Below are 27,235 nucleotides of genomic sequence, written 5' to 3' on the forward strand. Positions count from 1 at the left end.
GCGGTGCCAGTACCGGACCGGGGCGGAGGCGGGGTAGTGCCGGTACCGGGGCGGGGCCGGGGGCGGTGCCAGTGCCGGACCGGGGCGGGGCCGGGGCGGGGCCGGGGGCGGGCGGAGGCGGCGGCCCCGCCCGGCGGGCCCGGGGCGCGGAGCGGGCGCTGCGGGCGGGGAGCGCTGCCCGCGGCATGGCCCTGGCCCCGGCCCCGGCCCCGGCCCCGGGCGGGCCCCCGCCGGGGGGCACCTCGGCGGGGGACATGGAGCGCTACTACCGCCTGCTCCGCGCCGCCGCGCTGCTGGAGGCCGCCGCCGCCGGTGAGTGCGGGCGGCCGGGCCGGCGGGGCTCGCAGGTGTCCGGGCGGCGGGGGGGACAGCGGCTTTCCCGGACACCCGTGGGGCAGCGGCACCGCGGGCACGTGTGCCCGCCCCGTCCCTCCCCGGTGCCGGTGCCGGGCGCGTTCTGCGCGCTCGCTGCCGCTGCCCGGGAGCCCCGGCAGGGTCCGTCGCTCGCGGGTGGCCGAGGATTCGAGCTGCTGTTCTGTTATTCGTCCACGGACGGCACGGTGGGTGCGAACGGCCCCGGGTGCTCAGTGGAGCCTTGTCCCCGCGCTGCCGGCGGTGCCGGTGTCCCCGGGTGCGCGGCCGGGCTGCCCGGTGCGGGCGGCAGGCGCTGCCGGGCAGGGGCAGGGATGTTCCCCAGTGCGAGCCCCTGCGTGGCCACAACTGAAGAGCTCTTCCCTGGGAAGTCGTAGCTCGCCTCTGGCCGTGGCTGCCCGTTCCCGGTGGGACGTGGAGAAGCAGGACGGAGATGTGTGGAAGGTGCGCTCCTCTGTCGGACACCTCGGTGTGCTCCTGTCGGACACCTCGGTGTGCTCCTCTGTCGGACACCTCGGTGTGCTCCTGTCAGACACCTCGGTCCCCCCTGTGTCCCCTGAACGCCCGGCTGTCGGGAATGCAGCATTGTGCTGAAGCCGCTGAGCTTCTGTGCCTGCACACCCTGAACGTGAGAAGCAGATGCAATCTGATCCCTTATCTCAGGCCGTCTCTGCCTCAGCGATGTTCCTTTGATGGACGGTGATCTGCTCAGAAGTTGTGTGGAGCCCTCGCTTTTTCCTTATTTTCCTGTTCTCCCGAGGGGAGTTACAGGTATTTTTTCAGTGAGGTCTTTCCTGACCCAGGAGGGGAAGGCGCCCCTCGGGTGGCCCCGGGCTCTCTGGGGGATGCTCACCTCGTCAGGAGTGGAAGCAGGCAGAGCCATCACTCCTTGGTGGTGTGCAGCTGGCAGAGTGCTTGCAGCTGTGCCGGGCCCAGAAAAGACACACTGACCCAAAAAAGCTTCCCGTCTAGTGCCAGCCTTCTTGACATCTTTGCAAGGCACAGCTGGGGTGCAGGAGGAATCTGTCAGGGGTGGGTCACAGGTGAGGACCCTACCAACGTGTCACCTGCTTCCCAGAGCTGCTGTGGCCATGCCCTTCCGAGGTGCTGCCACAGCACCTTCTGCTCTGCCTGCCCTGCCCACCTGACCCTGTTCCTTTCCTGCACCCTGAAATGGAGCAGGTTCGTGTAGGCAGGGGTGTCGTGGTCAGTTAGCAAAGGATGCTGCTGGAATGGATGTGGGTAAATGCTCCTTGTGCTGCTGTTGGCATGGAACAGCCCTGCTGCTGGAGCAGGAGCTGGTGCCACGGGCACGGGGACACAGGTGGTGCACGTTTGCTGTGAGCTGTGTTCTGGGAACCAGGTGAAAGCAGGCAGTGGGTTTCTTCTGAGCATGAGCCCTCTCTCCCAACCAGCTCTTGGCAGATGACCTTTGTGTAATGGTGGTACAGAGCCAAAATATCCCCACAAAGGCACACTTGTGTGGTTATAGCTGCAGGATCCGGACCCATGATTTGGCATCCACACAGGTTCTGAAAATAAAATGTTGACAAAGAGACAAAGTTGAGTAAGGTTCTCCAAATCATGAGATTAAAAATAAATCAGAAGGGTTTTTCCCCTATTGCCAATTTCTGAGCGTTCAGCCTGGTCTGGGACCATGTTTTAACCATTTCCCTCCGTGCAGCAGTACTGGAAACCTGTTGGTTGTTCCCAGTAGAAGGTGATCCAGCCGTACCTGCCTTAGACTGAGATAAAAGGCTGTAAAAACCCCAAGCCTTTTATGGCCATTCCCATCTCTAAGATGGCTTGGGCTCCCTCAGAGCATGGCAGAGCCCCAGCAGCTCAGTGCTGGCATCAGCCAGGCCCTCGGGGTGGCCCGCAGAGCTGTAGTAGTCTGGAGCAGGCAGTAGTACGTGGGATGTGCTTCCTCTCCCTGCAGCACATTTGCTACAACCAGTTTAATGGTTATCATTCATGTACCAGGACAAAAGTGAAGTGACAGCAGGGCTGTGTGGGAGGGAACAACTGAGGTGTAAAACATGGTGAGGCAAAGAAAGAGTTTCCCAAAGAGCTCTTTGCCACTGAATGAGGGGATGCTTGGAGATACAGAGTGCCTGGGGATGGGGGCTAGAGCTGGGGCACTGGCCCTGGTTGTGCTGCTCTGGGAGCCGTGGTTGGTGTTGGTTTTGGCAGGTGGGACTTGCAGGGGAGTCCTGGAGCCACAAACCAGCCACAGGCCTCTCTGGACAGCCACGTGTGGCTGTGCCAGGGGCTGTTTGGGGACACGTGCTGAGCACAGGGCAGGGCCCTGCTGCCAGCTTCCCTCACCTGGCAACGCAAGGCCAGTGGAAAACGGGCGGGCAGAGGAGCTGCAGTGTGAGCAGTGCTGGTGGCAGGGGCTGCCTTGTTCTCTCAATCCCTTTTTCCTCCCAGGCCATGCTGGACTTGGTTTTAGGGCAGGGATGAGTCAGGATGTCCTGGGCAGAGCTGTTCCCTGGGGCCCAGCCCAGCACAGCTGTCCTGCTGCTCTGGGGTGTCTGTCCAGGGCTGGGGGTGGCACAGCCAGCAAGCACCAGCAGTGCCCTCCCCACTGCCCTTTCCATTGCACAGGCCTGCTCCTGCTGCAGGAACAGGTCAGCTGGATTTGGAAATGTGCTTTTGCTCAGTGGGGGAATGCCAGAGTTGGGCATTTTCACTTCAGGAAAAATTGTGTTTATTTTCCCTTCCTTTACAGTAGAGTTTCCAGGTGATGCCTTTGGGGGAACCTGGCTGCCTAGTTTTGTTTCCTGGCTGTATCAGCTGTGAAATAAATTGTTCCAGTGTCCTCAGTGAACTTCATTCCAGCTTCTCCAGGCAGCTAGTGGGGCCTCAGGATTTACTGCTGAAATACATCCCAGGAGTTACTTTGTGCTGGAATTTCTTTGAAAAATCGGTGTTTGCATGGTGCTGAATGATGATGGGAAAGTTACTGGTGTCTGTGTATTTTTATTGGGTTTTTGGAAGTCTTCTGTGCTGAATGGGCTCTGGTTTAGGGGCTGATTGTTTGGACTGGAAGATGTGTGCTGCTGGCAGGTGCTGCATGTGCCTTTGCCTGCACAGCTGGCAGGTGTGCCCTGCTGCTGGTGGGCAAACACGTGGACTGCTCTCTTTGGGAAGGGAAGAGTGGCTGAAGCTGGAAAAAGGAGAAAACTAAAGTACATTGAAGATCCTACATGTCAGAAATGCAAGAAACGAGATTTTCTCAACTCCCACATTGAGGTTGAATCCAGAAGAGGGGGTGTTGGGAATCTTTTATTGCATTTCTGGCAATTGACGTGAGTTCATGTATGGTGGAGCTGCCTTTTATCATTCCCAATTTGTGCTTACTTTGGTGTGATGTGAGGATGGGGTTTCTCTGATTGGACATGAAAACATCACAGCATAGCAGGAGGTAACAGCTAAGCCTTGGTGCTGCTTAATTTGCTTTTGCTTCACCTTTTCTTAGCAAAGCTTCCCCAGATTCTCAGCTGCTAAATATAAATTGGAAGAGATTCCCTCCCTCCCACCCCTGGCCCCAAAACTCCATGGTCTCCAGCAGAGGGGATCTTTTAACCTTCCCTGAACATCCTTCTCCTCCTCCTCCTCCTCCTCCTCCTCCTCCTCCTCACTGGCAGTGTGGCTCAGCCAGGGCCCCTGCAGCCCCTCTGCTCTCTCCAGCTCTCAGACCTGTGCCCAAGGATGGCATTTCCATGGCTCTGGGATCTTTGTCTGGCTGCACCTTGTCTGGGCTCCTGGCTGGCTGCACCTTGTCCTGTGGCAGCAGTGGCTGCCCAGCAGGAGTGGGGCTGTGCTGGTTTGGTTCTCAGCAGTGGCTGCAGCTGTGCCACCCCAGCACACTGACCAAACTGCCCTGGCAGCTCCTGCTGCCCCTCTGCAGCTCCTGGGGGCAGGCCTGGCACTGGGATGCCCTGCAGCTCCTGGGGGCAGGCCTGGCACTGGGATGCCCTGCAGCTCCTGGGGGGATGCCTGGCACTGGGATGCCCTGCAGCTCCTGGGGACATGCCTGGCACTGGGATGCCCTGCAGCTCCTGGGGGCAGGCCTGGCACTGGGATGCCCTGCAGCTCCTGGGGGGATGCCTGGCACTGGGATGCCCTGCAGCTCCTGGGGACATGCCTGGCACTGGGATGCCCTGCAGCTCCTGGGGGCATGCCTGGCACTGGGATGCCCTGCAGCTCCTGGGGTTATGCCTGGCACTGGGATGCCCTGCAGCTCCTGGGGGCAGGCCTGGCACTGGGATGCCCTGCAGCTCCTGGGGGCATGCCTGGCACTGGGATGCCCTGCAGCTCCTGGGGACATGCCTGGCACTGGGATGCCCTGCCCTGGGCTGGCAGCTGGGCTCTGGAGCCAGAGCCATGGCTCAGGGCACACCTGGGTGTGGTGGTCCCAGCCCTGGCTGGGCACTGGGCTGGCTCCTGCTGGAGGGGGGGATTGGCTGTCCCGTGGGGACACTCCTCCTTGGGTCAGTCACACTGCCTGGGTGATGGTCCTCAAACCTGCATTGCACCCAGTTAACATTTTCTATTTCTTGTCTTCTTTCCCTTTCACAGCGCCTTTTTTTTGCCTTTTTCCTCTTATCCTCAGTGTGTCTAAATCTAAGCCTTTTGAAAAGGTCATTCTGGTTTTTCAGAAGCTTTCCTTTTTTTGCTGTGTGGTTTCGTGGTGGGCACACCCCCAGGCTGGGTGGTGGGGATGGATGTGTCTGCACTGAAGCTCTCATGCACACAAGCCCTGGAAAGCCTTGCAGGAGAAGCACAGCCCTGGGTCAGGAGAGAGAACCATCTGCTGCTGCTTCCTACGCTGTGTTGGAGCAGTGCTTGGGGACAAGGAAAAGAAGGAGCTTGGAAATAGAGTGAGCTGTTCCTTAAAAATCTCCCCCAGCCTGAGAAAAGATAATGTAAGGAGTCCTTGCACCTGGTGAGGTGACCCAGGGATGGACTCCTGGGGATGGACTAGTGCTGGGGGGACTTGCATGCCCTGTGCAGGACTCCAGGCCTGGCAGGGGCCGTCCTCCTCAGGACCAATGCATCATGTCTCACAGGAAAACAGCCATTTATAAACCTTTCCCTGGAGATGAAAGCTGGTTCTGACTGGCTGTGGACAGGCAGCAGGTGCCTGCAGGCTGAGCCAGGCTCGGGGTGGGCAGGTGAGCCCCTGGCCACAGAGAGGAGGGAGCTGTCCCCTGAGGCACTTGCAGCAGTCACAGGTGTTGGAGCTTTCTGCTCTGCTGGTTTGGAGTTCCCTGGGTACCAAAGAAATGCTGCTCTGCAGGTGTCCAGAGGACAAACACCTGGAACAGGCAGATCGTGGGGAAGCCCAGTGTGGTATTTTACACTTTTCACTTGATTTTCCTCAGTTTTGTTTCCTGGAGCACAGCAGCAGCCCCAGATGGAAAGCTGCTGTTCTTCCCTGACAGCAGAGGTGTCTCCAGGTGGATTTCCCAGCAGCAGGCAGTGTTTGGTCAGGGTGTCAGGGTGAGGCAGCCTGGCAGGTGAGTTACACACCTCTTACACACCTGTTACACTGCTGCTGCCTGCAGGGCTGTGGCCTCTGGAGTTTGGAAGAGGAAAGAAAAGAGGAGCTGCTAAGAGCAGAGTTCTTGAGGGTTTGTTTGGGTGCTAGAAGAGGGCTTTGGGCTGGGACAGGAGCTGTCCCCTCCCTGGGTGTCACTGCACACCTGCACCCTGCAGGGCAGCCCCTCCTTGCCTGTGTCTCCCCCAGGGGTGCTCACTGGCCCTGAGCATCGTTCTCACTCTGCTCTGCAGGGGCTGGAAATGTCCTGCACTGTGCAGAGCAGGACCTGGGGCAGGACAGGCTCAGCAGGGCTCCTGGCTGAGCCACACTGCTTTCCTCAGGGGCTGCAGAGCCCTGAATTCCCCCTTTGTCTTTTCCCTGCTTGGCTTCATGCAGCCTCCAAACCTCTGCCATGGCAACACTGTCCCCCTGCAGAGGAGCCTCTGGGTGGAACAGCTGCAGCAGCCCTTTGTGGATGTTCATTTTAGGGCTGTCTGAAGGTGACACTGCACTGCTGTGGCCATTTCCCATCCGGGTGCTGCTGGTTTTCAGTCATACCCTAAAGCTGGAGGAGGTGCCAGCTGTGGGGGACAGCAGTTTGTGAAGTGCTCTGAGGTGCTGTGTGGGGAGCTCAGGCTTGGTTTTGTAGCAGCTGCTGATCACAAAGGCTCCTTTTGGCTTGGAAAGCAATGAGGGGACTTTCCTGAAGCCCTGCCTTCCTGCAGCCTGTGCCAGGGCTGGCTGTGCTGCTCACAGGGCAGTGCCCTGGGGTCCTTCCTGTACTGTCCCAAGAGTGGCCTTCAATTAAAAACCCCCAGTTTGCCACAGAGCATCAGCTGAAGCCTTGTTTGAGAGGCTGCTGCCTTTGGTGCCTCCCTGCCTTTCACTGCCCTTTCTGCAGAGATTGATGTCAGAGGCAGAGGTCAGTTCAGGGTTTATTGCAGCACCCCACAGCAGCACGCTCTGGGTTGGGTGCCAGCCCTTGATCCTCCCCAGTGTTTGCCCAGGAGGGTCAGTGGCCAGCACAGAGTGAGTGCCAGGGATGAGCTGCCCAAGGAGTGGCTCTGATCCACCACAATCAGGCTGTTGTTGTGCCTGGCCTTGCCAAGGGGCAGCATCCTGCTCCTGTGTCCTGTTGGATTGTCCCACAGGATGGGCACAAACCCCCCCCGCCTCCCTGCACCTTGTTGGCTGGCTGTCAGTGAGACAGTGCTTGTGAAATTTTAAATTCTGTGGTGTTTTTTTTGGAAGGGTAACTCCCTTTCTGCAGCCTGTTTCCTGATCAGCCTCAATGAGCTGGCTCATCCCTCTGATACCAGAGCAGAGCCCAGCCAAACCCACCTTTGCTGCCAGCCTGGGGCTCTGGGGGCTCTGGCTGTTCCAGCACAGGCCTGCCTGCCTGGGCTGCTGCTGCTCTCTGGGGGCAGCCAGGGCTGGGCAGGTGAGCTTTGGGGCCAGGCTTCACCTGCCTGGGGACACAGCAGCCCCCTCTGATTTGTGACAGACACGAGCCCAGCGTGGGCTTTGGGCTGTGTTTTCAGTGGCACACACGTTTGGTGCCATCTAGTTCATGTGCTGGAGCTCATTAAGCTGTTAAATGTGGATTTTATCAGTTTGAAACCACTGACCTGCTGAAAAAAGAAATCAGCAAATAGAGAAGAAATCTTATGCTGCTGCTTGTCCTCAGGCTGGGTGAAGCAGTTGAATGAGAGACAAGTATTTGAAATATCTTTGCAAGACAAACTTCTTTCTCACCAAGACCAATTCTAGGGCCTGTTAAAATCAAGAATGTTCCTGTAGATGCCAGTGGGACTGGGGCTCAGTCCTCAACAAAGAAAAATCCCATTTTTATCTAGAGGAGGGAACCCCAGCATGTGTGTGAGCCTGGAGGGCAGAGAGCAGCCCGTGGCTGGGGGGCTGGGGCAGCAGGGTAACCCCAAACACCTCTGGGCTGCAGCACCTGGCAGCCAGTGCAGGCCTGGAAAAGCTTCAGGTGAAGGAGAAGTGACCAGAAAGCTTCTTAAATAAAGGGAAATAGAATAAATATTGATTATGCTGGAGTGTGCTGAAGTATGCAGCCTGTCTGATTTAAACCAGTCTGAAGAGTATTCCCTAGGAGCAACTCTGGGAAATTATCAGTGTTTAAAATTTGATTATCAGAAGGCCCAAGGACTTTAATCTGCATGGATGTGCTTCAAAACATTTATTTGCAGGAACAAGGGTGTTTGATTTTTAGCTGTCATTCCATTTATAGATAATCCAAAAAAATGTCTGCCAGCTTGAAGCTCCTCTTGTGTTTAGTCAGTGTGGTCTTTGTTTCCTTCTCCCAGGGAGAGGTAAAGTTGTGTGTGTTGTTCTGATGTGCTTCATTGCCTCTGAAATGATCCTGGTGCTAAATATGGCATTGAAACAGCTCTGCCATGATTTAATTAGGAAGAAATCTAATAACTGAACAGAAGAACCACAGCCTCTCCAATGGCTGTGGCCCCGTGCCAGGGGAGAGCATGATTTCAGGAGCTTGGTTGTTCAGAAAGAAGGACTGTCACAGCCTGAGAGCCCAGCCTTGCTCCCAGGGCAGCAGCCCTGGATGCTGCAGCTCCCAGCAGAAACCTCAGCCCATGGCATTGCCAGGGCTGGGAGGCACTGGGGGCCTTGGTACAGCAGGGAGTGGGATTGCTGCCTCCAAAATATACAAATTTACTCTGGATGTGGCCTGCTGAGGGGAGGGCAGTGCTCCCTTGGTGCATTTGGTGGAACACATTTGTTGCTGACTTGGGGCTCTCACCCTGTCAGAGCCATTAGAAACATGAGGAATAACATCTCTAAGGTCCACATATCCTTTATCACACAATTTCATGTATAGTTTAGGGAAGTACAGGTTCCACCTTTGGATTAACACATTGATAAATGTGTTTGCTTTGGATTTGTGCTTTATTTTCATTGCTGCTTTTTCCTTTCTCCAGAAACTGCAATCCCCATCTGTGCCAAGGACATCAGTGATGATCTGATGAAAGAGTTTGCTTTTCTGTCTGGTGAGTATGAGAACATCTTCAGGGTCTCTCTCCCTGTGGTAATTAAATACTCCAGAGAAATTTCTTTGCTGTTTGTCAGAGTGATGCTTCCCACAGGCTATTAGCCATCAGGCAGTGTCCAGTGCCACTAGAAATGCTGTTAATAAAACATGGAGGCACTTTGCAAGAGCAGATTAGGTTTCTGTCTCGTGCCACTGTGAAATATTCGGGCCTCCCAGCACTCCATGGGTGACAGGCACTTTGCTGGGAAATGCATTTCTGTAGGCTCCAGAGCAGTGTGTTTGTTTGCCCTTGTATTTCTGATTTCTTCTGCTGTCCTGTGTAAAGTACACGCAGTAGATAAAGAAATGCCTGGTGCTGAATGCATTTGTTTCCAGCCCCTGCCCTTGTGAGCTGCACTCAGAGGCAGAGCTGGCTTTGCTTGGCTCCTCTGGGGCTGTGAAGGCCCCTGTGCCAGGGGCAGAGGGAGCTCTGAGCTGCTGTGCCCCTCAGCAGCCCCAGGGCAGCATCCCTGTGTGTTCTGCAGGTGGAAGGGGCAAGGACAGGGCGTGGATCATCACCCTCCCTGACAACGCTGGCTTCAACCAGGTGCCCGAGGAGAGCGTGGCCCGAGTCCTGACCTACCTGACCTCAGTGCCCAGGTAGGAGCTCCTGTCAGCCCTGCTCTGGGGAGGGCAGGGGGGGTCCTGCCTGGCTTGGGCAGGGCTGCAGGGTACAGCAGGGGGGTGAGGGGCTCCCCCAGCTCTCAGAGCAGGCCCTGACAGTGTCCAGGGGAGGTGTTCTGTGTGCCAGGAACTGCAGGGGAAGGAGTGGACATCCTCCCTGGGACCTGTCAGCTGGAATGCATCACACATTTAGTTGATGAAGTTTCTAATTAACAACACGCTTTCCTCAAGCTCTGGCATGTGTCACTGCTTAAATATACCATGCCACTGCAAAATAATATTTTGACGTGTACAAATAGAGAGTCATTGCTGTGGAAAAAGAGAAATGAAGCCAGAGGAAGAGACTAATTACAGAACAAAGCCTTTGGGGTCCCCGTGACAGCTGATGGCTCAGCAGAGAGCAGCAGCTCCCATCACCTGCCTGTGTGTCAGGGTTAAGCTGCTGACAGTCTGCCCGTGCCTCACACAGGGCTGTACACTTAGATTAATGGCCCTCCTAATTCTTGCTGCTGAGCCTGGTGACTCAGTTACCTGGAATCCTTCATTTCCTTGAATAATGCCTGTTTTGGCAAATTTCATCCTGCAGGGAGAGCAGGCTGACAGCAGCTAGATGGGAGCTTTCCATCAGCAGCTGCTTTGGAAGAACTGTGGAGTGTTTGGGCACCTCTGTTCAGAAAAAAAACCCAAAAAGGAGCCTCTGGTTCCTCTGTCCTCTTTTTGATGGGCTCTGAGGTTTCAGGAGCTCCTGGCCCAGCAGGAACAGGACCCTGCCAGGTGTTTTCATCCTGTGCAGGCAGCCCTGGTCTGTGCAGCTGCACTTCCCAGCTCTGGCTGGTTTCTCCAAGGCTTCTCATTCCACCTGGCTGTAACAGCCTGGCATTAGCATGATGAGCAGTCCTGCTGTCCCTGGAATAGGTCAGACTCAATCAAGAAACTAATGAGGGCTGCCAGCTTGCTGGTGATTCAAACACGTTCAGCATGTTTTTAGTAAAAGCACTTTAATCATCCTGCTCTGCTCCTCCTGCCACCATCACAGCCCCAGTGTCTGATCAGCTCAGGAGCATGTGCTCCCCAGCACTTTGGGGCTGGAAGGCTCAGGTGGCCAGGCAAAGCATCACCTGGGTGAGGGTGGCAGGTCTGTGCCAGCCCTGGTGCCCCTGGGTACACATCCCTCAGCAGCATCACGTCGTGGGATTAGAGCTCTGACTTTGGCCACAAAGTGCCTAAAAGAGGGAGCTATTTCCCTGCCAGAGGTATTTCCTTTCCCCAGATATCAGGGTTAGGTGGGTGCACCCACACCTGCTTACCTGGATGTGCAGGGGCAGATCGAAAGCGCACACCTGTGCAAGGGAGCTGCTGGGTGTCCTGCCTGTACAGCCTGAGAACGCCTCAGGGGTCTCAGGTTTGTGGTGTTTGGGCAAGCTGAATGGTTTGGAGTGTTTTGGGAAGCTGAATTTCATGAGGCACTGTTCTCCTGGAAAGCATATTCAGATAGAGGAGATGGATGCTGAGAGCTGCTCCCGAGTCCTCCAGGCAGCTGCATTAACAGCAGAGCCAGGAGGAAGGTGAGTCTGTAGGAAGTGAATTTTTAGTATTCCTGGGAACTGCTGCAGGCAGGAGGCAGCTGCAGGAAGTGCTTGTGTGGATGAGCTGGAAAGGAAAGTAAGAAATAGGTGCCCACTTTCTATTCTGTGCACATCCAGCTCAAAGTGCTCCTGCCTGCAGGCTGGCTGTGCTGAGCAGCACCTGCAGTGGGCTGCTGGAGGCAGGGAAGTGTGACAGATCTGTATTTGCAGAAAAGAGACCTGAGGAGTGAGAAGGCAGCACTTTATCCAGGCTTGGACTGAGGGCTGTGACAGTGTGGTCTTCACAGCAAATACAAATCTTTTCTCTAGCCTGAAAGAATTTATCTCTTCCAAGTTAAGCCAGAATTGCAGTAGAAGTTAAAAAAAATCAATTGAAGTCAGTTATGGCATCTGTAAGATTGTTACTACAAAAACCTGACTTAATTACTATTAAAGTAAAACTTGAAAACTGCAAGATCCCTCTGTGTAGCCTTGGTTGGTATTGCCTTCAATACTGCCTGCAGTTCTGGGTGCCACATTTACAAAGGATGTGAAGGTCCTTGAATTGAGCAAGTCTGTGAGAGGGCAGGAGGAGTGTGCTGTGAGGAGCAGCTGAGGCCTCTGGGCTTGTCCTGGTGAGAGAGGGAGGCTGGGGGGATCCCCCTGCTCTCTGAGCTCCCTGAGGATGCCATCTGCAGAGGACAGTGCTGAGCTCTTCTCCCTGGCACCCAGGGACTGGAGGTGTGGGAAGGGTGCCAGGGCAGGTTTAGAGCAGACATTAGGGAGCATTTATTTGCTGAGGGGCTGTCAAACACCAGAGCAGTCTCCCTGGAGATGTCATTGATTCCCCAGGCTGTCAGTGTTCAGGGGGCATTTGGACAATGCCCTGAACAACATCTCCTAGCTTTTGGTCAGCCTGAAGTGGTCAGGCACCTGGGCAGATTGTCACTGTGGATCCCTTCCTACTGAAATGTCCCATCCTATTCTGTCCTCTTCTCCTCTTTCTTTGACTCACAGCTCGTTGGTATTTGGACAAGCTTTGCCTGTTTGCTGTAGGCTGGGAGGTGAGGTGCAGAGTGGCTCAGGGCTGTGACTGATAGCACAGAGTAGTGGCACAGTGGAGGGTGCTGCTGCCTATAAATATCTCTGGATTTCAGTGCTGGGCAGGTCCTGGAGCTCCGACCCCACCAGCAGCAAGGAGTCTCTCAGGGCTGTGCTCAGTCTCACAGCTGCAGACTCCAGGGTCCAATTTCAAGTCCTGCAAAACATCCCAGGTCTTTATTTTTAGTCTGGTGCATCAAAAAGTGACCAGAAACACCCAGAGAGAAGCAATCCTTGCCCTGGTTATCTGTCTCCATCTTCTGCTGCTGGATGCAAACAACGAGCCCCCAGAGCCTTGGTAGAAAGCATTGATTTATTTTTATTGTCCCTCTGAAAGGTGCATCACAGCCTGGAAATCTGATAAACTCCCAAGGCCTGGGTTGCAAATAGTCACAGACTTTCTGCTCTGGCCTAGAATGAATGACAAATTTCTCACAGTAGGTGTCAAGGCTGTCAGGCTGCTGGGAAGTTCCCCTTGTTTCTGTGAGGGAGCTGATAAAGTCCATTAGATGCTCAGAGGTGCTCCCTGAGCATAACCTTGGCCTGAGTTAATGGCTTCAGCTTTTCTTAACGGGCACTGCACTACAGTCTGGCTGCCTTTTCTGGATTGCTTGGGTTCTGGGGGTTGTCTTCAGGTTCTATTATGATTACAGCAGTTCTGTAAACTGTAAACACAGTTTATTTTTTTCAGTTGCAGGCCCTTGGGAAACATCAGGGAAGCTGGGAATTGTTCTTTATAGCTCAGAGACATACCTTTTAAAATTTTAGAGTGTGCTGAAAAACCAAAGGCTTTTTATTTTTGCCTCAAACCAAAGGATGCTTTGGCCTACTCCCACCCACCTGGGTCACTCAGCTCATGGTGGGGGTGAACAGAGCTAACAGAAACCTGCAGAGTTGTCTCCCATTGCCTAAACCATTCTAAGCAAATAAAGGTTTTGGCTGAAAAGTCAGACTCACCATGCTCACAGCCTCAGACTTAATTCCATGTTTCTGTGTATGACCCATATGTAAAATCTGATGTTCATTTTCTCTGCTCTTTTCTTCTACACTTCAAAGCCACTGAATGGATTCAAGTGAAACCTTTGCACTTTGGGTGTGAAGTTGCAGATCCATGAGATGTGTCACAGGGTGGCTTGGGAGCCTCTCCATGCCTTCAGTCAGCTATTGTTGTGAGTCAGAGGGAATGTAGTCCTTATCCCTCTGAGCACCACTGCTAATTCCTCTTAAATGTGTTTGTCAGAGTTGTAGCTGCCACAGAGCAGAGCAGCAAGATCTGCACTGAATGAAAGCTCCTGCACTGCCTTCAAGTGTCTTTTTTTTCTTTCCTGTAGTGAGGTGCCAAGTGTTGTCTGCCTTGTGATACCTCTGAGCAATCCCCCGTGTGTTTGCCTTGCCAAACACAGGAATTAGCAGAGATGATGCTGGCACAGGGCTGGCACAGGGCAGACACCTGAGCCCTCTGGGCAGCCAGCACGTGTCCTGGGAGGCTCTCCCAGCACGAGGGCAGGGTGCTGTGGGCATGGCTGTCCTGTGTCAGCATCCACAGAGTCAGCGCTGCACCCATTGCCTGGGTGTGCTGTGAATGCACTCCTGGGGAGGAGGTTCCAGGCTGGCTGTGTGCAAACACAGGGCAGCTGTAGCTCAGCTGTGTGCTGCTCCCCCAGCCTGGCAAGGAACCTTTGAGTTACAGACAGGGCAGCCTTGGGCCCTGCCAGAGCAGGCAGCCCTGGTGCAGCTGGCTGGCCTGGCCAGACTGGGCATCTCAAAGCAGCTCAAAGGACTTGGGTGTTAAAGGGAGTCAGGAGCCTGTGCTTGCTGAGTCAGCTGGGCTGTGCTGGAAAACGCCTTGGGGCAGAGGCTGCCTCCCTGCAGGACGGGCTGGGGGAGCCACCAGAGCTCCCTGTCCCCTCTGCCAGGCTGGCACTGCCCTGCCCTGGTGACACTGCCTTGGTGTCCCCTCTGCTGTCTCCTGCCAAAGCAAGGCAGGAATCCCCCCTTGGCTGCTCTGAGCTGGGCAGTGAAAGCAGGGGTCGTGGGCCATCAGCTGGGGGAGCCTGTGGCCAGGGGCACAGCTCCTCTGCAGGCTCCTTCTCAAGGCCAGTTTGGGTTTCAAGAGCGCTCTGGTCTCCAGCAGTCTGCTGTCACCACCTCTCACACAGTCTCAGGTGATGCTGAACCCTGGCTAGCACAGTCAGAATCACAGGGACGTTGGGCTGGGAGGGGAGCTGTGGAGATCACAGAGCTTGGGCTGGAAGGGATCTTAAAGATGATCCAACCCCCCAGCCAGAGCAGCTTCACCTGCAGCAGGCTGTGCTGCAATATCTGGAGATATGAAAAGCCCCAGGTGGGTTCTTAAAATATCCAGAGAGGAGATTTCACAATCTCTCCTGGCAGCATGTCCCAGGGCACTGTCACCCTCAGGAGAAAGCCATTTTTCCTCACATTCAGATGGAATTCCCTGTGGTTCAGTTTGTGCCTGTTGCTAAGCACCACTGGAAAGAGTTTGGGCGTTCAGGAAAATTTTTTCAAAGGGAATTTCAGGAACTGCAGAAATACTAAAATGTGGTTTGCATTCTGAGTTCTTGGATTTGGGTTTTTTTGGGAGCAGAGTCACTTTTCTTGGAACGTTTTCTGGTCATTGGTATTTTCTTATCTTGCAGTCAGCATGAGTCTGACACCAAATTTATCCTAATCCTGGATAGAAGACTGGACACATGGACATCAGTAAAAACGACTCTCCAAAAAATAGCAGTAAGTCCTCTTTGATGTGAATTACTCTTAGTGCACTGAGTGCCCCTGCCTTTGTGTACCTCCTTCAGAAAACACTGGGAACCAGAGCAGTGGTGCTCCTGCTCCTCTCTAGGCAACACTTTGCTTTATGGCCCTGTAATTAATTTGAGTGCTTAAATGAGCTGTTTGTGTGTTAGTTTGCTTGCTTGATCCATTTCCTGGGGTTTATACTCTTTTGCACTGGTTAAAATGTGTTTTGTGCCATGTTCTATGCTTTTGATGGGTGGAAAATTTTGCTCCATATATGTTCTTTCTTGACACTGGTTATTAGTTTATTTTACCTAATTGTTGGTGACTGAAAGTTTTAGGTTCTTTAAACAGGCTTCAAGGATTTGTATGTGGGCATGGATGGAAACATCTGTTTTAAAAGTGTATGGATGCATTAATGTGTTTTAAATGATCTGGTACACACATGCATTAAGCATTAACAAATACCTGGTCTGAACACAACTCACAAGGGGGGTTGTGCAATTCTGCATTGCTCTGTGTCCTGGAACCAGAGCTTGGAGTTTCAGCTGTAGAAAAGTCACATTTGTGGGTGCATGGGGAGGTAAGAGCTAACAGAGAAATCCTTTTCCAGCCACACCATGCCATGGGGGTGGGCTGGGGGGAGTATTCTGGGTGTGTTATTGTTGTGCTTGTTTCTGCTCAGTCATTGAGTGGTCCATCTGAGAAAGGATGAAGTGGAGGGAATGTACTGAGACAGAAAATGCTAACCTGGTTCTGATCAAGTTAGATTTACAGTATTTTAAATGGTTAATGCTGCTACAGCTGAACTTGGTGTTAAAAATACCTGGCTTTGCTGGCAGTTTGCTGGTCAGCATCCCCTAGGAGGCAGAGAGGGTTCCCTTTTTGCAGTGTGAATAGATCTCACTAAGAGTATTTTTGCTTCTGATTTTTCTGAATGTTAGAATCTGAACTTGCAAGTGTGGTGACCATACCACTAGAGAAGAAGAAGCATTTAGAAAGTAGTTCTTTAAAGGGATCATCAAAATTCAGTTCTGCTGCCAGCGTTTGAACAGGTGCTCATACCAAGAGCATCCTTTACGGATGAAGGACTTGCTTTGCATAGTCTGGAAGTATGAAAAGGGAAAAAATCCTGTCCTAATTTGTAGCTTCTACAAAACTGCCCTTCATTTTGTGTTTAATAAGAAAATGTAATTATTTGAGCATCCACCCTGTTGGTGCCGTGTGTCCATGTGGAGAGGTGACTTTGCCTGCAGTATCAGGGCTGTCCATGCCAAGAGTGGGAGGTGCTCTGTGCAAAGAGGGATGCAGGAAACCTGTGTCCACTAAGTCTTAAGACTTGGGAATATGGTCTTAAAAACAGAGTCAGGTCCTAAATGGCTGTCTCTGTGTCCAGGAGGTGTAAGGACAAAAATTTAAATCTTGATTTTTTTCCCAGTCACGCATCATAAACCCTGATGCAATTAAAAAAAAAAAAATCTTTTTCTGATCTTTGTACAATTTTGGAGTAAAGGAGTGCCATGAAGCTGAATTTAAAGCACAGACTGTGTCCTATTTTTTCCCCAGCATATGTATATGCAAGTGCAGCTCTGCGGTTGTGCATCTGATCTTGAAAATTCTTCTATCACACTGTACAGATTTTTGTTTTAACTCTTTATGTGTGTCTGTGATTGCCTGGGCAAAGCAGGCTAGCAGTGCTGTGGGAAGTGATGCCGGGCAAGCCTCGGGTTTTGGCCGGAGCATCTTTGCTTGGTTCAGCCCCAGAACCCAGAGCAGCTCAGAAAGGCACCTTGGAGATACTGGCGGGGGGGAAAGGGACGGGTGAGAGCTCCGAGCTGGGAGCCCAATCCTCGCAGCAAAGAGCGTCTGCAGGATGATTTTTGGCATTCCACCTTAAAAGCAAAGCCGGCGCTGGGGAGGAGAGCGGGGCTGCTAGCCGGGAGCCGGGAGCCGGCGGGGCTGCTGCCTGCCCGAACCGAACGGAACGGAACGGAACGGAACCGCTGCGTGCCGGCCCCGGCAGCGGGGCGAGCCGGACAGCGCTCCGCAGCATCCCCGCAGCATCCCCGCATCCCTGCATCCCCTTCCCGCATCCCCGCATCCCTGCGGGGCCATGGCGGAGGCGGGCCCGCGGCGCGGCGGGCGGCCCGCCCGGCATGCGGTAAGGCTCCGGGCCCGCCGTGCTGCGGCGCACCGGGACAGCGGGACAGCGGGACCCCGCTGCGGCCCGGGGGAGGCTGGGCAGCCGCGGCACGGCCCGCAGCGCTCGGGCTCCGGCGGCGCGGGGGCATCCAGCGGCGGCATCCTCCGTGCGGGAGCGGCCGGGCGCTGGGTACCGCGGGGAGCGCTGCTGCTGCCGGGGGCCGCTGGGTACCGCTGGGTATCGCTGGGTACCGCTGGGTACCGCTGGGTATCACTGGTACCTCTGGGTACCGCTGGGTATCACTGGGTATCGCTGGGTACCGCTGGGTATCACTGGTACCGCTGGGTACCGCTGGGTATCACTGGTACCGCTGGGTATCGCTGGGTATCACTGGTACCGCTGGGTATCGCTGGGTACCGCTGGGTACCGCTGGGTACCGCTGGGTATCACTGGTACCGCTGGGTACCGCTGGGTATCACTGGTACCGCTGGGTATCGCTGGGTATCACTGGTACCGCTGGGTATCGCTGGGTATCGCTGGGTATCACTGGTACCGCTGGACACCCCGGCACCGCCGGCACCGCTGGGTATCTGTGGTATCAGAGGGTGTCACCGGGTACCGCCGGCCCCGCTGGGTATCAGTGGGTACCCGGGTATCAGTGGGCACCCCGGTACCGCCGGCCTCGCTGGGTATCAGTGGATACCCGGGTATCAGTGGGCACCCCGGTACCGCCGGCCCCGCTGGGTATCTGTGGTATCAGAGGGTGTCACCGGGTACCGCCGGCCCCGCTGCCCGCAGCGCTGCTCCCGTTGCCCTCCGCCCGCAGGAGCGGCTCCGTCATTGCTCGCAGGGACGGAGGAGCCGCGGCAGGAGCGGGCCCCGCACGGATCCGGGCCCCGGCGATGCTGACAGCATCCTCGGGTCAGTCATGCAGCCGGCTGGAGTAAAGGTTCAGAGCGCTTGGGAGTTTCGCTCTGGCTCTGGGGGAGGTTAAAGGCTCGCATTCGCAGCGCCTGGCATTTTGTTGCATGACTTCTCCTTTAAGGGGCAGCAGAAAGTCAGTAAGTTCAGCACCTCTATAAGGAATCCTGGACTCTGCAGTGCTCAGAAAGAAACTTACTGGTGGATACTACTTTGGTCTTTTAATTTTTTTTTTCAAATTGATTTCCAACCTCATGGATGCCCCAGTGGACTGCAGGGAAGAATAGTGCCTGAAAACGGAGTTCCTAAAGTTGGAATGTTAAAATACCACTAAATGTGTCAGAGTGAGATAGTCAGTAATGAGGCAGTAACTGTGATCCTTTCAGGGCATGTCCTTTCTTGTGCTTTACTAGCCCAGTTTGTCTGTATTGATTAAATCAGGGCTCTCTGTTGGTTACAGTTAAATGTGCATTTTAAAAGTTGCTGAACTGGCCTTAAGGAATCCGTGTCTGTCCTGGGAAGGAGGGATGGGGTGAGCTGGCTGTGGTTGCTGGACAGGTACCAGGAGTGAAGTGCTGCCAGCTGCCAGGTTCAGGGGGACTGTGCTGGGAGTTTTCTGCCTTTCCTGGTGTGCTGCAGAGGGCAGAGGCTTTAGAGGGTTCTTTAGGTGTTTTGTTACATAACCCCGGGCTTATGAAGTGCACAGGATTCTTTTTAGACTTACAAATGATAAAGATAAAGCATAAGGCAAGATTAACTATCCTTTTGTCTTTGCTTTATTTAATATATTGTGGGAAAGGGTTTTTTGCAGCAGTGCCTTCAGTATCATTAGAGATCACTTTTCAGGAAGTGTTTTTCTACACTTCAGCTCTGAGAAAAACTAAAATTGTTACAATAATTAAAAAAAAATACGATCCCTACAGAAATTTATGTTGAGGAATTACTGGTCTATGTGGGGTTTTTTTCCCTAACATTTCATTCTTTCCCTTAAGTCTCTAAGAAGGCACAGGACTTGGCTTGTCTGTCTTTCTTACAAGCTTTTTTCTTGTTGTGTTTATTTTTTTCCATGCTTGGAATACATTAGGTGTTATTTGCAAAGCTGTGTTTCCTGTTTTGTAGCTACTCATAAGTGCTGACTTTGATCCTATATGTGTAAGATCAGCTGAAAAATCCCCAAATGCTTCCTATACTGAATGGAAATCCAATCATCTGCCCTGGAAACTCAGCTCTTTTGAGGTGAAATACCAGGGAGCAGGAGGGATACAATGGGGTGTGTATGGCTGTCCCTGGGGTGAAGGAGGCAGTGCTGTGGTGTCCTGGTGTGGGACATGTTGGCATCCTGCAGCAGAGGTGTCCCTGGGTGAAGGAGGCAGTGCTGTGGTGTCCTGGTGTGGGACATGTTGGCATCCTGCAGCAGAGGTGTCCCTGGGGTGCAGGAGAGCAGTGCTGTGGTGTCCTGGTGTGGGACACGTTGGCATCTGGCAGCCAGAGGTGTCCCTGGGGTGAAGGGGGACAGTGCTGTGGTGTGGGACATGTTGGTATCCTGCAGCCAGGGGTGTCCCTGGGGTGGAGGAGGCAGTGCTGTGCTCTCCTGGTGTGGGACACGTTGGTATCCTGCAGCCAGGGGTGTCCCTGGGGTGAAGGAGGGCAGTCCCTGGTGTGGGACACGTTGGTATCCTGCAGCCAGGGGTGTCCCTGGGGTGCACGAGGGCAGTCCCTGGTGTGTGTGCTGTGGCATCCTGCAGCCAGGGGTGTCCTGCAGCCAGGGGTGTCCCTGGGGTGGAGGAGGGCAGTCTCTGGTGTGTGTGCTGTGGCATCCTGCAGCCAGGGGTGTCCCTGGGGTGCAGGAGGGCAGTCCCTGGTGTGTGTGCTGTGGCATCCCGCAGCCAGAGGTATCCAGGGCCATCCCTGCTCCCAGCCAGGCAGCTCCCTCTGGTCCCTGTGAGCTGGGCTTATCTCCTGCCTCTTTCCTGTTTGCCCAGGGGCTCCTGGGGCTGACATTCAAAGCCTGCAGGTTCTCCCATGGGAATTGGGTTTGGACACCCAGGCTGTTTCTCCAGGGAGGTTGCTCTGCACCCAGGGGGTGCCTGTTAAAAAGGACTTGAAGGAGAAGGAGAGGCCAAAGCTCCAAGTGCCAGCAGGGCTAAAGGGACAGGGGATGAAGGGAATAATGTCAGATTGAGGGAGGATGAATTTCTGGCTGGTTGTTCTCTAAGACATTCCTGCAGCATTTTTCATGGGAGGGTCAAGGCAGGAGCCTGAAGTTCACAGAGGCACTATGTGCTGCCCAGGGCTGGAGCAGGAGCACAGCACCAGGGCCTGGAGCCAGCACCAGTGCCTCTGTCATTTAATGGTTTGCTGTTGTTTCCAATGCCAAGCCTTTGTCCCTGGCACCACTCTTGTTGACTTCCAAACGGTGTGAGTTTGTCATTTCATTCACAACATTTTTTTTTCTGCTTGTACTTAAAATAACAGCAGATCAATATATTGGATTTACGTGGCTTATATGATCCTAAAACTCACTGTCCGTTTCTAAGGGAAGCTGTGGGCAGTGGAAGCCACAACGTGCCCCTTCCTACCCAAGAAAACAGAGTAAACCAGTGACAGTGCAGCTCAGGGATGCCAGAGCTCAGGTGTAAATCCTGCTTTAAACAGCACTGATGCATGTTTGTGGCATGATCTTTGTTTGGAAGGCATGGATGAGGTGCCCTGCAGTGCAAAGCACCCAAACAGGTTCATTACTCTCACCCTTGGCATGGAGGTTGCTATCATGTTTCATGGAGGAGGATGCTATTAGGAGGAGGGAAATGTGACCTGGCCTGGCAGGATCTCAGAGCAAATCATGTCTTAATTACCTCAAGTCTTTGCATCATGTGCTTATCCATAATTTAATGATGCAACTTCTACTTTCTTAAAAATTCTTTTTCATTCTCAAGAACCCTTTTCACAGATCTATTTAAAAATGCACCTGCCAACCATATGCTTGAAAAAAGGCTCCAGCAGTGTAGACAGGAAGTTCCAAATTCTTGCCACAAATTAAATGTTGCCTGGTAATTACCAAGGACAAGACGAGTGTGCTTCATGCAGTTATGGGATGATTAGCAAGTTTGGCAATAAATTTTCCTTCCTCAATCTGTCATTCCTCTCAATGTTCCAGCCCTCTGCTCCCTGCTGAGTTGTCATTTCAGTCCCCAAGTTGTAATGATGAACAGTATCTGTATTATTAAAGTTTATAACAAGTGTGCCTCCAAGGAGCAGGGCTGACCTCCTGCCTGCTCCAAAGGGAGGTGGGGCTGGACAGCCCTGCTGCAGTTCCATCCCCTTTCTCTGAACCACTCCCAGTATCTCCCTCCTGTTGTATTTGCAGGGTGCCCCGTGGCAGGCAGGAATGATGAATCTCACTCCATGTTCTCAGAAGGCTAATTTATTATTTTATGATACTAAATTATATTAAAGAATACTAAAGTCAGCTATACTGAAGAGTACAGAAAGGATACTTACAGAAGGCTAAAAAGATAATAATGAAAACTCGTGACTCTTTCCAGAGCCCCGGCACAGCTTGGCCCTGATTGGCCAAAAAGCCAAAACAACTCACAGCAGAATCCAGTGAAACAATCACCTGTGGGTAAACAATCTCCAAACACATTCCACATGAGCACAGCACAGGAGAAGTAAATCAGATAATTCTTGTTTTCCTTTTTCTCTGAGGCTTCTCAGCTTCCCAGGAGAAAAATCCAATCCTGGGCAAAGGGATTTTTCAGAGAATGTGAATGCCACACCCTCCTGTTTTGAAAATAAGGAAAAAACCCCTAAAATGGAATGATTCCCCTGTTTTCAGTGCGTTGGAAGCTGCTGTAGGAGCTGCCACTGCCCAGGGGGAATGCTGTGTGTGTTTGCTTGCAGGCATCCTTCCCAGGGAACCTGCACTTGGTGATGGTCCTGCGGCCCACGGGCTTCTTCCAGCGCACCTTCACCGACATCGGCTTCCGCTTCAGCCAGGAGGATTTCCTGCTCAAGTTACCGGTACGGAGCAGCCTGGGCATGGCTCTGTGTGCTGAGAGCAGCCTGGGCATGGCTCTGTGTGTGTGTGTGCTCAGAGCAGCCTGGGCATGGCTCTGTGTGCTGAGAGCAGCCTGGGCATGGCTCTGTGTGTGCTGAGAGTAGCCTGGGCACAGCTGTGTGTGCTGAGAGCAGCCTGGGCATGGCTCTGTGTGTGTGTGTGTGCTCAGAGCAGCCTGGGCACAGCTCTGTGTGTGTGTGTGCTCAGAGCAGCCTGGGCACGGCTGTGTGTGCTGAGAGCAGCCTGGGCATGGCTGTGTGTGTGTGTGTGTGTGTGCTCAGAGCAGGCTGGGCACAGCTCTGTGTGTGTGTGTGCTCAGAGCAGCCTGGGCACGGCTCTGTGTGTGTGTGTGTGCTCAGAGCAGCCTGGGCACGGCTGTGTGTGCTGAGAGCAGCCTGGGCATGGCTGTGTGTGTGTGTGTGTGTGTGCTCAGAGCAGGCTGGGCACAGCTCTGTGTGTGTGTGTGCTCAGAGCAGCCTGGGCACAGCTCTGTGTGTGTGTGTGCTCAGAGCAGCCTGGGCACAGCTCTGTGTGTGTGTGTGCTCAGAGCAGCCTGGGCATGGCTCTGTGTGTGTGTGTGCTGAGAGCAGCCTGGGCACGGCTCTGTGTGTGTGTGTGTGTGTGCTCATAGCAGCCTGGGCACAGCTCTGTGTGTGTGTGTGCTCAGAGCAGCCTGGGCACGGCTCTGTGTGTGTGTGTGCTCAGAGCAGCCTGGGCACGGCTCTGTGTGTGTGTGTGCTCAGAGCAGCCTGGGCACAGCTCTGTGTGTGTGTGTGTGCTCAGAGCAGCCTGGGCACAGCTCTGTGTGTGTGTGTGCTCAGAGCAGCCTGGGCATGGCTCTGTGTGTGTGTGTGCTCAGAGCAGCCTGGGCACGGCTCTGTGTGTGTGTGTGTGCTCAGAGCAGCCTGGGCATGGCTCTGTGTGTGTGTGTGCTCAGAGCAGCCTGGGCATGGCTCTGTGTGTGTGTGTGCTCAGAGCAGCCTGGGCACGGCTCTGTGTGTGCTCAGAGCAGCCTGGGCATGGCTCTGTGTGCTCAGAGCAGCCTGGGCATGGCTCTGTGTGTGTGTGTGCTCAGAGCAGGCTGGGCACAGCTGTGTGCATGTGTGTGTGCTCAGAGCAGCCTGGGCATGGCTCTGTGTGTGTGTGTGCTCAGAGCAGCCTGGGCACGGCTCTGTGTGTGCTCAGAGCAGCCTGGGCATGGCTCTGTGTGCTCAGAGCAGCCTGGGCATGGCTCTGTGTGTGTGTGTGCTCAGAGCAGGCTGGGCACAGCTGTGTGCATGTGTGTGTGCTCAGAGCAGCCTGGGCACGGCTCTGTGTGCTGAGAGCAGCCTGGGCATGGCTGTGTGTGTGTGTGTGTGTGTGCTCAGAGCAGGCTGGGCACAGCTCTGTGTGTGCTCAGGGCCTGGGACAGAGAAGTCTGAGCACTACTATGTGTGTGCTCGGAGCTGTGTGTGCGCTGCTGCGTGTGCTCAGAGCCTGGGAGACAGCTGTGTAAAGCCATAAGTGTAAGAAGGAAGCCCTGCCCCAGAACAGGGTGTAGAGCAGAGTTTGAGGTGTATCAGGGGTCAGTGTGGGGCAGGAGGGTGGCCCAGGTGACACAGGCCCTGTGTGTGTGCAGGTGGTGATGCTGAGCTCGGTCAGTGTGGGGCAGGAGGGTGGCCCAGGTGACACAGGCCCTGTGTGTGTGCAGGTGGTGATGCTGAGCTCGGTCAGTGTGGGGCAGGAGGGTGGCCCAGGGGTGACACAGGCCCTATGTGTGTGCAGGTGGTGATGCTGAGCTCGGTCAGTGTGGGGCAGGAGGGTGGCCCAGGGGTGACACAGGCCCTATGTGTGTGCAGGTGGTGATGCTGAGCTCGGTCAGTGTGGGGCAGGAGGGTGGCCCAGGGGTGACACAGGCCCTGTGTGTGTGCAGGTGGTGATGCTGAGCTCAGTCAGTGTGGGGCAGGAGGGTGGCCCAGGTGTGACACAGGCCCTATGTGTGTGCAGGTGGTGATGCTGAGCTCGGTCAGTGTGGGGTCAGTGTGGGGCAGGAGGGTGGCCCAGGGGTGACACAGGCCCTATGTGTGTGCAGGTGGTGATGCTGAGCTCGGTCAGTGTGGGGCAGGAGGGTGGCCCAGGTGACACAGGCCCTATGTGTGTGCAGGTGGTGATGCTGAGCTCGGTCAGTGTAGGGCAGGAGGGTGGCCCAGGTGACACAGGCCCAGTGTGTGTGCAGGTGGTGATGCTGAGCTCGGTCAGTGTGGGGCAGGAGGGTGGCCCAGGGGTGACACAAGCCCTATGTGTGTGCAGGTGGTGATGCTGAGCTCGGTCAGTGTGGGGCAGGAGGGTGGCCCAGGGGTGACACAGGCCCTGTGTGTGTGCAGGTGGTGATGCTGAGCTCAGTCAGTGTGGGGCAGGAGGGTGGCCCAGGGGTGACACAGGCCCTGTGTGTGTGCAGGTGGTGATGCTGAGCTCGGTCAGTGTGGGGTCAGTGTGGGGCAGGAGGGTGGCCCAGGGGTGACACAGGCCCTATGTGTGTGCAGGTGGTGATGCTGAGCTCGGTCAGTGTGGGGCAGGAGGGTGGCCCAGGTGACACAGGCCCAGTGTGTGTGCAGGTGGTGATGCTGAGCTCGGTCAGTGTGGGGCAGGAGGGTGGCCCAGGTGACACAGGCCCTGTGTGTGTGCAGGTGGTGATGCTGAGCTCGGTCAGTGACCTGCTGACCTACATCGAGGAGCAGCAGCTGACCCCGGAGCTGGGGGGCACGCTGGAGTACTGCCACAGCGAGTGGGTCATCTTCAGGACGGTGAGTGGGGCTGCCACGGCCAGCTGGGGCTCCCTGGGGAAGGTCTGCAGTCAGGCACTGAATGCTGGGGGGCTGAAAGGAGCCCCCAAAGCCGCTGCACCTCCTAGACCACACGTGCACAGGAGCCAAGGGGTGTTGGGCTTTGATGGGTTTGAAGGATGATTGGCTCCCTCAGGCTCCTATTGGAACTGCTCCTGAAAGATCTGTCTTTTTAAATCTCTATTAGAGTTCCCTTCATGGGAGATACCAAATAGGCCTTTTTGTTGATAATGGTCACTTAATGTGATTAATATCAGAACTTGTTTGGGAAGCAGGGCAATCAGACTGCCTACTGCATACTGACCAAATGCAGAGAATTCAGAAAATTTCCAGTTACGTTTGTTTCTTTCCCTTTGCAAGAACTTTGATATTGCCAGGAGTCAGCAGTTGTGCCTTGCTGCGTGTCTTTGTACCCTCAGTTTCCCGGGGCTGTGCCCTCAGTTTCCCGGGGCTGTGCCCTCAGTTTCCCGGGGCTGTGCCCTCAGTTTCCCAGGGCTGTACCCTCAGTTTCCCGGGGCTGTGCCCTCAGTTTCCCGGGGCTGTACCCTCAGTTTCCCGGGGCTGTGCCCTCAGTTTCCCGGGGGCTGTGCCCTCAGTTTCCCGGGGCTGTGCCCTCAGTTTCCCGGGGCTGTGCCCTCAGTTTCCCGGGGCTGTACCCTCAGTTTCCCAGGGATGTGCCCTCAGTTTCCCGGGGCTGTGCCCTCAGTTTCCCAGGGCTGTACCCTCAGTTTCCCGGGGCTGTGCCCTCAGTTTCCCAGGGCTGTACCCTCAGTTTCCCGGGGCTGTACCCTCAGTTTCCCGGGGGCTGTACCCTCAGTTTCCCGGGGCTGTACCCTCAGTTTCCCGGGGCTGTGCCCTCAGTTTCCCGGGGGCTGTACCCTCAGTTTCCCAGGGATGTGCCCTCAGTTTCCCAGGGCTGTACCCTCAGTTTCCCAGGGCTGTACCCTCAGTTTCCCGGGGCTGTGCCCTCAGTTTCCCGGGGATGTGCCCTCAGTTTCCCGGGGATGTGCCCTCATTTTCCCGGGGATGTGCCCTCAGTTTCCCGGGGCTGTACCCTCAGTTTCCCGGGGCTGTGCCCTCAGTTTCCCGGGGCTGTACCCTCAGTTTCCCAGGGATGTGCCCTCAGTTTCCCGGGGCTGTACCCTCAGTTTCCCGGGGGATGTGCCCTCAGTTTCCCGGGGGCTGTGCCCTCAGTTTCCCGGGGATGCTGTGTCCCAGGTGAGTGGCAGGTTGGGTTCCCAGGTGGATGTTCTCTCTGTGTGCCTGGACACCCCAGCCAGCTGTCTCAGAGCTGTTGGGCAGCCCTGGCACAGCGCAGCCCCTGAGGAGTGCAGGACGGTGGTGACCCCGGCCTGACTGCTGACTGTGTCCCTGCAGGCCATCGAGAGCTTTGCCCTGACTGTGAAGGACATTGCCCAGATGCTGCAGTGCTTCGGCACGGAGCTGGCGGAGGCGGAGCTGCCCGAGGACATGTACTCCATCGAGCGCCTGCTGGCCCTGCGCACCGAGCGCTACTGCCAGCTCAAGGTACGGCCCAGTCAGGGGTGTGACTGCCACCCGCAGGTACTGCCAGCTCAAGGGATGGCCCAGGGCACTGCCAGCTCAAGGGATGGCCCAGCACAGCCCCAGGCACTGCCAGCTCAAGGTATGGCCCAGTCAGGGGTGTGACTGCCACCCACAGGCACTGCCAGCTCAAGGGATGGCCCAGCACAGCCCCAGGCACTGCCAGCTCAAGGTACGGCCCAGTCAGGGGTGTGACTGCCACCCACAGGTACTGCCAGCTCAAGGTACGGCCCAGTCAGGGGTGTGACTGCCACCCACAGGCACTGCCAGCTCAGGGTATGGCCCAGGGCACTGCCAGCTCAAGGTATGGCCCAGTCAGGGGTGCTGCCAGCTCAAGGTATGGCCCAGGGCACTGCCAGCTCAAGGTATGGCCTGGGGGTACTGCCAGCTCAAGGTATGGCCCAGCGGTATGGCCTAGGACACTGCCAGCTCAAGGTATGGCCCAGTCAGGGGTGCTGCCAGCTCAAGGTATGGCCCAGGGGTACTGTCAGCTCAAGGTATGGCTCAGCACAGCCCCAGGCACTGCCAGCTCAAGGTATGGCCCAGGGGTATGGCCCAGGGCACTGCCAGCTCAAGGTATGACCCAGGGGTATGGCTCAGGATATGGCTCAGCACAGCCCCAGGCACTGCCAGCTCAAGGTATGGCTCAGCACAGCCCCAGGCACTGCCAGCTCAAGGCATGG

At 55.2% G+C, this 27,235-nt stretch overlaps 1 protein-coding gene across 12 annotated transcripts in view; it reads left to right on the forward strand.

The window, feature by feature from the left end:
- The first annotated feature begins 151 nt into the window (after window positions 1–151).
- MCF2 (MCF.2 cell line derived transforming sequence) overlaps window positions 152–27,235 on the forward strand; it is a 54,259-nt gene continuing 27,175 nt past the window's right edge. For 10 of the 12 annotated variants that reach the window (XR_009488237.1, XR_009488238.1, XM_059859083.1 and 7 more), the window contains exons 1-7: window positions 152–312; window positions 8,887–8,955; window positions 9,482–9,596; window positions 14,947–15,037; window positions 22,011–22,130; window positions 24,834–24,950; window positions 26,367–26,516. Coding sequence is in view for 10 of the 12 variants with exons in the window: in XM_059859083.1 (XP_059715066.1) it covers window positions 186–312; window positions 8,887–8,955; window positions 9,482–9,596; window positions 14,947–15,037; window positions 22,011–22,130; window positions 24,834–24,950; window positions 26,367–26,516 (789 nt within the window). In the remaining 2 variants the exon portion in view is untranslated. Of the gene's footprint in view, window positions 313–8,886; window positions 8,956–9,481; window positions 9,597–14,946; window positions 15,038–22,010; window positions 22,131–24,833; window positions 24,951–26,366; window positions 26,517–27,235 lie in introns of those variants that run through there. The other 2 variants (XM_059859089.1, XM_059859090.1) reach the window with 2 other exon arrangements.

The sequence above is a fragment of the Haemorhous mexicanus genome, chromosome 14 (assembly GCF_027477595.1).
Source record: "Haemorhous mexicanus isolate bHaeMex1 chromosome 14, bHaeMex1.pri, whole genome shotgun sequence".
Lineage (NCBI taxonomy): Eukaryota > Metazoa > Chordata > Aves > Passeriformes > Fringillidae > Haemorhous > Haemorhous mexicanus.